At 37.8% G+C, this 13,660-nt stretch overlaps 1 protein-coding gene across 2 annotated transcripts; it reads left to right on the forward strand.

The window, feature by feature from the left end:
• Positions 1 to 9,452, forward strand: zbtb32 (zinc finger and BTB domain containing 32). 2 transcript variants are annotated; one of them, XM_034127589.1, is made up of 5 exons: positions 1 to 73; positions 3,073 to 4,131; positions 5,013 to 5,122; positions 6,867 to 7,034; positions 8,105 to 9,452. In XM_034127589.1, the coding sequence occupies exons 2-5, from the start codon at positions 3,104 to 3,106 to the stop codon at positions 8,332 to 8,334; spliced, it is 1,536 nt and encodes a 511-aa protein (XP_033983480.1). In that variant the 5' UTR covers positions 1 to 73; positions 3,073 to 3,103; the 3' UTR covers positions 8,335 to 9,452. The 2 variants fall into 2 exon arrangements, with proteins under 2 accessions (XP_033983480.1, XP_033983481.1); XM_034127590.1 differs by having other exon boundaries at positions 27 to 73; positions 2,894 to 4,131.
• Positions 9,453 to 13,660: the final 4,208 nt, after the last annotated feature.

The raw sequence follows: 13,660 nt of genomic DNA on the forward strand, positions 1-13,660 counted from the left end.
CAGAAATGTCACTTCACAGTCATGATGCGAGGTAGCTCCTTATTCTCCAGGGAGAATATTCACTAAGAACCGGGTAAGTGTCTCACTCACACTGCTTGCTGCTTTTTAAGTATTTGATGCTTGAAACCACAACAAGAAACACTTTAACACTGCTCATCTTTGCTCTATTTAGCTGTAGTTCAAGATGTACTGTAAATATAACTTGTGTGTCACTTGTGAACTTCTGCTGAGGCTTTAAGTTCAGGCATCTCCCTTGTGACTTTGGGTCCTTTACATTCGAGCTGTGGAGAGGCTAGCTGTAAGTTCATGTCCTGTCAAAGGATGTGTAGATCTGACATATGCATGCGAGGTTTTCCACCTTGTAAGCATTGAGATAGTATGACAGCAGGGAGCTTAAAGACCTGTTAACTATGTCACAACTCTGCAGAGTGCAATAAAGATTTGAAAAGCATCAAGGGGAATTTTGTTATTGCACAAGCCGGTTTATTACAAAATCAAGAAATAACATACTGAGACAAGGTTTGCCAGAATGAAAGACACCACTTCATTTCTATAAATAGTACATTTCAGGTGTATGACATAAATGTGAGTAGATGTTTGAAAGTACAATCTAACAAAAAGTTTAAATTAAAGTTAATGGAATGGCACTCCACTAAAAGACAAGCATTTCGGAGCTGTCTCTGCAAATGAAAAGAGAAAATCCCAGAGAATAAAAGGTGTTTATATTACATCAACACATTGCACTGCTTTAAAGTTCCTGAAAATGCTCTTTAACATAAAATAACGTTAACTGAAGTTACATTGAACATCTTAAACATCCTAAATACAAAATAACTGTCCTCACAGTGCTGCTTCTAGGACCAATAACACCACTGTACAAATAATAGCATAATTGTTACGATTAAATAATGAATTGTTCACAAAATTATTATACGCTATTCACTTCAATAATAACAATAATATTACAGTTTTATTATTTGTATCATTATTATTACTTTTTAAAATATTGTTATTCTAATTATGTGAAAGGAAATTCATATGAATTCAGGAAAATGACAACTGTAAAGAAATATCAATTGGACAGAATACATTTTAACTAGGCATTAAAATATAAGGTCTGTTATAGTTGTATGAGATATATGCAGCGCATGCCTTTCGGTAGTGGTTAATTACACCGTTTTATATTCGTATACGCAGGCAATACAGTAGGCTTCACTGAGCTGATGCGTGTTTACATTGCATGATAATATCCCTACTTGCTGTCAACACGGTGCCCTCCACATTACACATTGTGTAACTGCAATTATTTGTATATAGAATACATAAAAACTAAATAAAAACATAAAGCTTGCCGGCTGAACTTTATCAAATTCACTTAATCTAAGTTACTTTCTACTTCTGATAGTGGCGCTGCTCCACTGTCACTTTCACTCTCAGCACTTGGTGTGGTTTTGTTTAAATAATCTACAAAATAATACAAAAAATATTTTCCAGTAAGATAAATCATTTATTTGGTTAATTATTGCAGAGTCACTGAATTTTGGAGAGGGTACAAAGGCATACACACTTAAAACATTTCCAGTAGTGATGAGACAAATGTCATTGCGTTTTACATTTACTTTATATTTACATTCACCATCAGAGGACAGAATGGGGTTGCTGAATTGAAAAAAAAATCCACACTGTAATAGTTAACAGTATATGTGAACGCCGCTGCAAAAACCGACCACACACTGTATTATCATATAGGTTTATTATAGAGTTCAGAAGGAGATGATGTGAAGACGACTTCTTCACAGACATCCGGTAGTTTTGACGCACGGCTGCAGCGTTTTTCATTCATTTACTCTCAGTTTTAGGTGTGCAATTCCAAATATTTATTTTACATAAATGCATATTTACATATTCCACCCTTGCAGTGCACTTGAATTTTATGTTTATCATTTTAAAATACCTTCATCTTTTAAAATACAGTCAACCTAATACAGTTATTGTTGTTGACTCTCATGTTTACCCGTGTGTACAGTCATTAGTCATGGTTTCATATACTGTTCGGGCTTTGTGGCTTTAGAGTGTGTATGTGAGCGCTGAATATCAAAGCTTTGACAAAACGAGTACAAAGGGAGTACATTTCAAACTTCAACCAGACATTCAGACAAAATATCATTCACTGTCTTGATTAAGAAAGCTTCTTCAGCGTATTTCAGTCTTCTAAAATAATATTATTAGAATTCTACTAGTTGTTAAGGTGTTCATTTTTATTTAATTTTTGTTTTTGTATTCTTTATTTATTTGGGGTCACATTATATTAAGACTACAGCTTTGCAAATCATATATTTTTAGAGACCCAAAAATGACAAATGAAAAAGTACACAGGGGTTGTTTGAAATGACAAATATCTACACATGTACTCATGCATCTACTTAAACACACACACACACACACACACACACATATATATATATATATATATATATACATATATATACATACATACATATACCCATCTACAAGCACACCGACATACATACATACATACACATATATACAAATATACATATATACATACACAACCATGTACGTACACAGACATTCCAACATATACACATACAAATATATATGCATACATATCAACATACATATCTACATACATATACATACACACATACATGTGCACGTACATACACACCTATACATATACATTCAATCGGTGTATAGAAACACAGTCAAACATTTTTATTTTAAAGTAACCCATTAACATATTTATAACTTTTGTATAAACTGTTTTGCAAGGCAGCTGAAAATCAAATTGACTGTCACAACAACTCATTGCAATGTAAAACAATTATTAAATCAAATCTGGTACATTCTGCCCCCTCAACTTTCACTATAGGTAACGCTGTCTGGAAAGCATGGAAAGAACTGCAGATAAACACATTATCTTTCAAGCCAATCCCTGCTGTTGATCTGAAGATTTTTCTCCGTAAAAATTTGTATTTCTAGAAATGTCAGTATGATCACAATCTGGTGGGATCCTTCTGATCTTTTGTTCCTTTGACTTTCTTTTCTCAGACATTTTATAATACTTCTACAGCCTTCAGAAATGATCCGCATCAACAACACCCAATACTTCCACTTCCTGCAGGAGGCAGATGCCTTACGTCGCTCAGGATCCCTCTGTGATGTCATCATCTCAGTAAAGAGTCACATATTTAAGGCTCATCGGCTAGTACTGGCTTGTGCTAGCAGAAGACTAGCGCAGCAGCTAGCCCAGGCAGCCACAGACAGCTCAGCCCACTGCACTCTGGAGTATTTCTCCCCCCGCACCTTCCAGCAAGTTCTGGACTTCACCTACACACAGACCCTGGAGGTGACTGAGGGGGACCTGCATCTGCTGCTTAGAGCTGCTCAGCTGTTGGAGATGCAGCTGCTGGAGGACCAGTGCCTGAAGCAGCTGGGAAAACTGAACTACAGAGAAGTGGAGGCTGACAGGAGAGAAATCCCATGTTTCAAAGATGAGGAGCAAGATGAAAGTGCAGAGAAGAACGGCCAAAAGCAATCATCAAGTCCAGTTGAGGAGGAGAAACTCCAAGAGACTTCTTCCCCAGAGGAGGAGGCAAACGATTGCATTGTCATGGAGAACCTCTCGCCCTGTGATCCTGATAAGAACCCCAACAGTCTGCCACCCCAAAAGAAGAAGCTCAAACGCCCCCCCGTGTTAGAATCATCCCCTAACAGAGAGCGTGTCACCAGGCCTGCCAGTAGCAGCGCCACACTCTCCTCTCCATGGACATTCCCTCCAAACATGTGGAGCTCTGTGAGCACCCTGAGGCGGATCGCAGGGAATTATTCAAGTTTAATCGCAGCTCACCCCCTTCAGTCCCAGAGCCCGTCCTCCATTGCATACCCATTCCCCCTCTCCTCCCCCCACATGTTCCCCCTACTCGGAGCTCATTTTCAAACCCCTGTTCACAGCTCTGTAATGGGCTACTCAAACTTTCATCCAAGTTATACACACAACCTCTACGCTCGGTCTTCAGGGGTGGGGAGCATTATCAAGCAAGGCCTCTTGAAAAGAAAAAAAAACAGCCAGAGAGGATTTACTGGGACCAGTCACACCGGTGAGAGGAGGTAAGTCAGTTAGGGCATAGTTTTGGAAAATTCAGTTTTGTTTTTTTCAGTCATTGTCTCCCTATTATTCCTCTCAGACATTGAAATCCCCTAATTTGCTCAATTGTTCCTTTGCGACAGCTGCTGTACCTGACTCACTGCAGTCGTGTGTGTTTGAGCCTCCTGCACTTTCCAACTAGAGCAGTTTCACCAGTTAACCCTTAACTGCCAGTACTTCATTAAAAGTTTTTTTTTTCTTTTTTACAAATCATGTTCAGTTTTTTAGATTAATCACAGCGCAAACTTTGTTCTAATTCTCAATGAATGTACTACTGCCACTGTTGTGATACTAGAGATACTAGTGTGAAAACCACTTAGTTTGTTGGTGATTTACTACCTTTTTCATGTCTGTGCATTTCGTACAGTGTTCTACATTGTGTAACTAAACAGTGTGTAAAGGGGAGGCCCCTACATTTTTCCCCTCCTTTGCAGAATTCAAGATTTTCCACCCACTGAAAAACAGTTTCAGTGCTTTGAATGGCTCCGTCTGTACCAAAATAATTTGTTCAAAACATTCATATGTCTTTTTTCAGTAAATAGCTATTCTTCATTGCCTCTTTATTTTCCTGTTCCTTCTACTCTCACATTATATCAAAGTTAAAAGAGCTTTTACTGCATGAGCGCTATAAATATCTTGTGGTTGAGGATGAAGAGGAAGGAAAGGGGGTTCAAAAGATGCAATCTGTGATAACACATGTTGTAAAATATCAGCACTGACATGTTTTTTTTTAATGACTTTTACTTAGTGAATTCATCTTGCATTTATATTTATTATTATTATTAAAAGCAACAAATCATGTATTTTTTTGCATTCGTCACAACAGAACATTTATTTTCCACAGTTACCATGAGGTACCCAAAGCCAGCAGAGAGAGAGTTAAAGACTGCCAACGCTGCTGTAGCACCCTCCATGATAATCCAACGCAGCGGGAGCCAGCCTCCACACCATCGGGTAAAAATACAAGCTTTTTTAACAGAAAAATGGTTCTTCTCAATGATTACAACACGTTGAGCATACAAGTATTACAGGTCAGGGCTGTAGCAGGGCTCATCCTATGTAGAGCTTATCAATTTGACCGATTGTAAGACAGTTCTTGTCGTGACCCTTAACCTCGGCAGACTCCAGATACGTAGCTACGCAATGGAAAGTGATAAAGATTTGTGATGTGGTTTCGAGAGCATGGTGCAGCAGGAGCAGGAGTGTGGTTACTAGATACAGCTAGATATGCAGTACAGTATGCACTGCAATGCAACAGTGGTTTGAGTTATACCAAACAAAAATTATACATATTGATTAACTATAATTAAGTTAGTCACTTTAAGGAATTTGGAAACCAACAGTTTCTCTTTGTGCATGCGGTTGCGTGAACTTACAAGCATATGCGAGTAGGAAAGTTAATGTATTATGTGATGGAACATTATGTTCATACTTAAGAGATTAGTTGTGATAAAAATGTGTTTTGTACCTGCTCTAATTAAGCAGTGTGATAACAAGGATACTAGTAATTCTACTCAAGCTATGATTGAAAATATATTTAATAAAAGAAAATGTTTTGTTTTAAAGTAAAAATACAAAAACTGAACAAGTACATTTTAGTACCTGCATATAGTGTGGCTATGTTTGACAGTCATTTGTTTTCCCCTAAAATGATAGAACTGTATGTTAATAGGGCAATATAAAAAGCATTATCTTTATAAGGTGTTAGGTGTTTGAAAGTGAGAAGAGAAATATTGGACAGGAAGCATGCTAATGACAACAGGTCTCAGCAGGCTTTGTTTAGAGTGGTGAGTGTTCAATTGTTGTGGTTTACTCTTCATCTACTACAGTACACCCCCTCCATATTTCAGCATCCTGTGTAAAGTAGGAGGCCCAGTTTGTTTTGCTCCTATTACCTCAAAATCACACCTTTATCTTCTTAAAAGACTCCCTAACACGTATGCAGACTGCAGGTGATACATGTGTTCAGAGTGACAGGAAAGTAAGCGTTTACAAACTGAATGTATGTCTTGCAACAGGATGCTGACCAGAAATAGACTTGTGCATGTCAAAGGTGATTCAATTCTATGAATCGGATAAACATATTATTCCAAAGCATTTGCAAGAAACTTTTTAATAAATTGTTGTTATGAAAATTGCTATCATTTCAAGGAATGTGCAAAAGTAAATCCTAAATGTGACTTCTGCTGTCAATTTAAGAAGCAAGGGGAAATTGGCATTTTTTGGGGGGAAATAAATCCAGAGCCCAAGGCGATCACGAAATGTCTTTTTCACAACAAAAAGAAACCAAAAAAAACACATATTAAATATAAAATATTATAAAGAGGAACAAATATCTTTTCAAATCATTCTCAATAGACTTATCAATCAGCTCTCAAAGTTTTTGGTTGCAAGTAATTGGTCAGTTACATGTATGTGTTCTTCAAATCTCATTGCGTTTGTCTATAAGGACTAAAGTATGACAAGAAATGTTATCACAAGAGCAAAAAAAAAAAAAAAAAAGAACCCTGAAAAAAACAAGTTTAATTTCATTATAGCACTATTGAACTCACACATCGAGGTCCATATCATAATCTTCACACCTTTTACAGGAAGGTTTGTGTATTTATTGTGTTTTTCCATGAACAGTCGGGCCCCTCACTGCCCACCGCAATGTTCGAACCGTGACCTGTTTTACTTCATCCTGTTGTTTTCACAGGTGAGGCCTGTGCAGGGTGTCGTGTCTGTGGGAGAGGAGATGTGGTGCAGCACGAACCACAATCCCATCAACAAGAACACAGAGGAGAAAAACCCTACCAGTGCCAACACTGCCCAAAGAAGTTTAGTCTGAAACACCAACTGGACACACACCATAGAGTTCACACCGGTAAACACACTGCTTAATCCGCAGTGCGAGATTAATAATAATAATACCTTAGCAGAAATAACTTTAAACTGTGAGTTACATGTATAACTTTAAACTAATGAAAACTAACAATAGTAGGATTGCTCATAGTGTCAAAACAGATCAGAGACAAGTTTAAGTTTTAGTTTTAGCCTGAAAGGACCATTCGAGCAATCTAGCATATTTTAGCCAATTTGCTACAAACCATTGCTGATTTGTTTCAGGTTTTTGAGCCACTTAATGGCTGGAGATGATTTCCACTCATTCAAATACAAAGAAACACACCTAACAGGAACTCGAAACTTGCAGACCTGAAACTTGCGCGAGATAGAAAATATATCAATGGTGAACATCATGTCAGCTTATACTGCTTTTAAAGCCATTGTGATTATTTCTGTGGTTAGATGCAATTCAAAGGTTGCCCTTGCAATGACCTTAAACGACTTGCTGTAAATTGGTAAAAATGTAAATTGGTTGAAACATGCTGGACCACGTGCGGCTTAAAGTACACCTCCAAAATGTACGCCTTATTTTCAAGAGAAGATACATAAAATCAATCTAATCCTGAAATATTTTATCAAGAGGAACCTGGTGGTCCATTTTAAATGTTAGCTTGTTCTTAAACTATAAGATTTATCATATAACAAAAAAATGGCTGTCTCTTTGGAAGCTGCTGCTTTCAAAAGATTCTCTGTCGAGCCTTTATGTTGCTATATTATTGATAAGTATTCATAAATATTGTGGTTTTGTTACAACTACATACAGTCTTGGATTAAGGGTGATTACATGCAGTGGTGCATTACCAAGTTAATGGATATCTGGAGCATTTGTTAAAAAGTGACCCAGTTTAATTGATTTTGCTATTTATAAAGCAATTTAAAAAAAATATATATATATGCATTCAAGGGATAATAGCAACATATCAAACAAATCAACAAATGGTAGAAACTGGCAACAAATAAAATGTCAATGTCTAAAGCTACCCATCATATGAGCACACTTATTTTCTCTGTCTTCCTTATCCCCCTCACCTCTCCTTTATCTACTTTAAGGAGAGAAACCCTTCGAGTGTCGTCTTTGTGGTCAGCGCTCACGGGACTACTCGGCCATGATCAAGCACCTACGGACTCACGGGGGGGCCACACCCTACCAGTGCACGGTGTGTCTGGAGTTCTGCAATAGCCTGGTCTCCATGCAAAGACACGTCAAGAGCCACGCCGTGCAGGACTTCCCTCCTGACTGGAGCATCAACAGCACCTACCTGTACAACTCACATATCTGAGCCTCGCAACACAAACACTTCTTCACAAAGTTCTCATTAGTGTAGCTTAAGGTGTTGCCTCCAATGTGCTATCATTACTTTTTAATAAAAGCCGCTAAGCATTTGTTCGTTTTAAAAACCAACAAGGTCCTTTGACAACACTTACCACAAGTTAACAATACGTGAGGCAGAAATTGGGGCTCTCCCAGGTGTTGCAATAACTTCTATACAAACTGAAATTGCTTTGTATTGACGTTCACCATCATAGAACAGAGAGATGCTGCACTAATTTCCAATAGCAAGTCTGCAAAGGTACTGAAAGTGTTTACCATGATACTTTAGGTCATTTACGTGCATTAAAGTCACATCAGCAGCTCCTCCTCGTCAAATGACGCAGGCACCTTCCCTCTTTCATATGTATTGGACGCTTGTGTAAACTTTTGTAAATTGGACCTAGGTTTATAGCTCCCTCATGAGGACAACCACTGTAACAAAAGGTGGATGTTTTCTGTAGCACTGCTCACAAATGAATCACCAGGTTGAGAAGTGGCTGAGGTATTGTGTATGGAGCTGGAAAATATATATATTTGTTTCATTAAATAATGGAAGATTTAAGCAGACTACATTTGTTGACCCAGATTAAAATAATATATCTATATTGCATAACACCTTTGAAGTCCGGCACTTTCTCATTTTTTTGTATCTTTCATTAGTAGTTTTATTTAATCATCAGTTACTAATGTGGGGCTGCCGAATACACATGTTGCTGGCAACAATATAGGTCAAACATCACACCAGTTATGTGACTGAAAATATTCCAGAAGTCCTCGTAGCATATTTATGAAACCATTCACATGTCTTCCAAGAAGGAGTTTTCAGAAGAGCTGAGCCACTGAAAGCTGTTATTATTATTATTTGTATAGTATTATATTAATATGTATGGGGTAGAAAATAAAGAAACGCTTACCTATATTTACATTTAAAGGCTGGATGAATATACCATGTTTTAATAATAATAATAATACATTTGATTTGTAAAGCACCTTTCATTGCTTGTTTTAGACTATGCTTTACACATAACAGCCATATTGACAATCCTTTGTTGTTGAATTTTGTAATAAAATGCATGTAGATGAACATTTTAATTATGTAATCTTTTCTTAGATATTCACATATTCCTTTAACAATTTAAAATGTGTTTATACATAATTTAAAATCAGTAATATTTTTGTATATCAATTTGACACTGATTAATTTTGTATTGTATAATAATTCTCATGTAAACATGTTGAATTATTGTTTTACACATTTGAAATAAATCCAATCAAATCTAATCAAATCAAATCAAAAATCTAAATTTATTTTACTACTTACAATTTCCTATACCGGCCAACTACAATTTGGCCTGCAAGGAATGTGTATTACTTTTTAAGTTTTGCCAGAAAATAATAAACGTCTTCATATGAAACAAGATTAAAAGATATAAACTGAGGTATTCATAAAATAGACTAATCAACCATTGGGCAGACACAATGTTCAATAAATAATATGATGTTTAAAACACGAACAAAATTATTAAAACATGTATGTTGATAGAAGCTTCATTTTTCAAAACCTCAATGATAAAACAAACACATGTTACAATTTTTCATCAAGCATACTTAGGTGAAATTGAAACATAGAAATGAAGTTTAATATTCTTTGAATGCGTGCTTCAGAGACCAGGGGCCCACTTCCTGTTCGAGGGGCAACTAACTTAACAAGAGACGGGCTGGAAATGAAATGCCTGCCTGTGTCTGTCTGAAGTTAAAGACCTTGCTATAAATATGATAGCATTCTTATTGTAAACTATTTTTCTCCTATGACCATGTTGCTTATTAGTCCTCCTCTACCATTGTTCCCAAGTCTCAAGGTTCAAGGTTCTTTATTTGTCAAACGAACATAGCTACAGTGTAGTTATGTCGATGAAAATCTTGTGTCACAGGCTTCTCCAACAGTGCAACACAAAACACAGATAAACAGAAAAATATAGTGCAAGTAAATAGTAAATACAAGAAGCTGTCTTTGGACTTTGCAATGTGATAGATGTTAACTGTGCGGCGGCCTGGCAGCCATACCTGGTGAGTGGTGTAGAGCTGACGCAGGTCTCCTCTGAATCACCCTTTCTCCAGTGTCATGCTGGCATCGTTTCCATGTACGGTATGCTTTGGATTGGACCATCATCTCTGTATATAAAGTGGTAAGATGGAAGTGACTGTTAGTGTTTTCTCAAGAATGTCATGTAAACATTTTTTTATTGAAGTACTAGTATTACTAGTATTTGCCACTAGGTGTCCCTATGTGTTTGACTCTTTGAAAACAGACAACTAATCGATAATTGATGAGCTCTTATTGCAGCTCCTCAAGGTAGTGAACACACAATGGGCTCTCAGATATTTTGACTGGTCATAGTACGAAAAGCATGGGTGTTAAGGACTTGATTGTGGTGGAAATTCCACACTTAATCACCTTCCGGTAAGAAACGAACAAATATACAAGCTTAAACCAAAGTTGTGTTATTTAATAAAGAGTTATAGCATTTAACAGTATCAATCTTATTTCCAGCTGGAATGACAGATAACCTGCACCCATGTTTGCTAAATAAATCTGACCCCGTTACACAGAAAAGCAATGTCATGTATACAGAGGAGCAGGAAACAAAAGGGACATAATACAGGTAATATCCGTATGATAATTTGCCTGACAATGGTCCAGTGGCACCCTCCTGTCTGTCAAGTGCACGGAAACAGAAGGTTGCCAGTCTTTTGTATTAAAGGTGTAAAGCCTGGGAATGAAAGCCCTATATTACATTAGGACTGATACATTCAAACTGCGGGAAAATCAAACCAGAGAAGGAAGTTATATACAGGTGTGCACATAACTTTTTGAGTGAGTTACTCAGATGAGTACCAGGAGACAGCGTTTGGTACTCACCCCACATGAAGCGTGGTGTTAATAAGTGCAGTCTTCCTCACTGTCCTCCTCAGTGTCTCCTTCACTGTCCTCTATTTACACTTCTTGCATGCTAGATGATGAAGATGATGAAGATGCACCTCCCTGTCTCTTTGTAAGCCTCCAATTTGCTTTCTCCAAAACTTGTTGCCAAAACTGTGAAGTCCTTGCATTTCCTGAGGCCAAGTTGAAGGATCAAATACTAAGAAATTATCACATGACTTGAAGTCATATCTGATTTCAGAGGTGGGAAGTAACAAAGTACACTTATTCAAGTACTGTACTTAGGTACAATTTAAGATACTTGTAGTTTACTTGAGTATTTCTATTTTATGCTACTTTGTACTTCTACTCCACTACAGTTCAGAGGTAAATCATGTACTTTTCTTCCACTACATTTATTTAATACCTTTAGTTACTTTACAGATGTGGATGAATGATGTGAAAATATAATCAAGTGTTAAATCAGACTTTAGTTCCACCTGGAGTAAATCCACAAGCTACCCTGCAGTATACAAAGTCATTCAAACTAATTTTTAAACACTTTAATGATCAATAATTATAAAACATATCATATACATTATTATGAAATGGACCAATCTGCAAAATGACTACTTTTACTGTCGCTACTTTAACTAGATTTTGATGATAATACTTTTCTAATTTTACTTGAGTAACACTTCTTCCACCTCTGTCTGATTTCAAACTCTTCCATTAACAGCCTGAGTAAGTTTGCAGCTGTGTGTTTTACTCCACTTTGTTGTAAATAAAACTGCAGCAGCTTGACCACAGAGCGTGAACGTTGTGATCAGCTGATTTTGCGCAGTTCTCCAGTGTGTGCGCGGGGCACAGAATGTGCACAGGGGAGTCTCCCACCGCAGCCAGTTGACGTAGTTTTGGTACAATTCTGTTGTACACACCGACGTTAACAGCAGCTCCGTCTGTGCACACGGCGACCAACTCTGTCGTCCAGTGATCTAAGCCTCTGCCTCCTGTGAAGCTTCACAGGTCCGTCGGTTATGTCCTGCGCGGCACAGCCAGCACCCAGTTCAATCAGTCATAGAAAGTCTGAAGATTTGTCTTTGTTTTTTTTGGACATGTCTAATAATTTACTCCACTGAGTATTGACAAGAAACATGTGTAGGCGAAATATGTGTTTTGTTTTGATGACCTATCAGGTACGCAAAGGCGCGTTGTGACACAAGTGACGTTACGCATTTCAGATTGTTGCCGCGCATGCGTACCTGCGTACCAGTTATGTGCACCCCTGGTTATATAGTTAAATGAGACGTAATGATACATTTACTACAACATTGATCAAAGAGCAAAATCTGAAATGTACTACTTGTTTCAAATATAAACATGGTTACAAATGGTCCATGTTTTCACTTAGGTTAGTTTAGATTAAAGCTGGGGAAAACATGGGAAACAGATAGTCTGGTTCAGACCAAAGGTACAAAATTCTGCCTTTCACCACAAGAAGTGCAGAAAGGGGAAAGATCAACACTCAGATGAAACAGGAAGCTTATTTTAAATAAATAATCTTACAGGAAGGTGTTGGCTGGCAGGTAAAGCTACTGTTTGACAGACTCAGGTCCGATAGCTGAGTAAAAGACAGGTTTAAATTGTTTAAAATCCAGACTACAATGTAATTGGCAACTATGATGAACTGGCAAATGAAGAAGTAGAAATATAGGAAGCAGGTAGGGTGATGCAGGGGAAGGGGTAGGTGGGGAAGGCCAACAAGAGCAGATGAGGGAAGAGGAAGCAGGTGTGTGGGTGGGTGTGTGTGTGGCAGTCAGGTGATTGGTAAAGGAGGGAAAGTGAGGACATCTGGTGGGTGGAAGGAACATGGCACAGGTTGCCACATCAAAAACATTTGACAAAAACTGAAATATAACATACATTTGTGGAGACACATACATAAAATGTAGACATAAAAGGAACTCATTAACAATGGATGCATCCAAAAATATTTGCAAACGAGGATTCTCTCACATCTTCAGTATTGCATAACCTAGCCTACTGGTCCCAGAACAGTAATGCAGGGCTGAAACCAATATAGGTTCTTTATAAACATAAACGTTTTTGATAAGATATCATTATATTTCCATCATTGCAACATATTATCCACGCCAAACACAGACTCAAACTGGACTCAAACTTGTGACTGGATCCTGAACTTCCTGACGGGCAGACCCCAGTGCGGGTGGGAAACATCACATCCTCCACCCTGATCCTCAACACCGGAGCCCCGCAAGGCTGCGTGCTCAGCCCTCTCCTCTACTCCCTGTTCACACACGACTGCGTGGCCACATAGGCTACAGCTCCAACACCATTGTGAAGTTTGCTGACG

This window comes from Trematomus bernacchii, unplaced genomic scaffold, assembly GCF_902827165.1.
Source record: "Trematomus bernacchii unplaced genomic scaffold, fTreBer1.1, whole genome shotgun sequence".
NCBI lineage: Eukaryota > Metazoa > Chordata > Actinopteri > Perciformes > Nototheniidae > Trematomus > Trematomus bernacchii.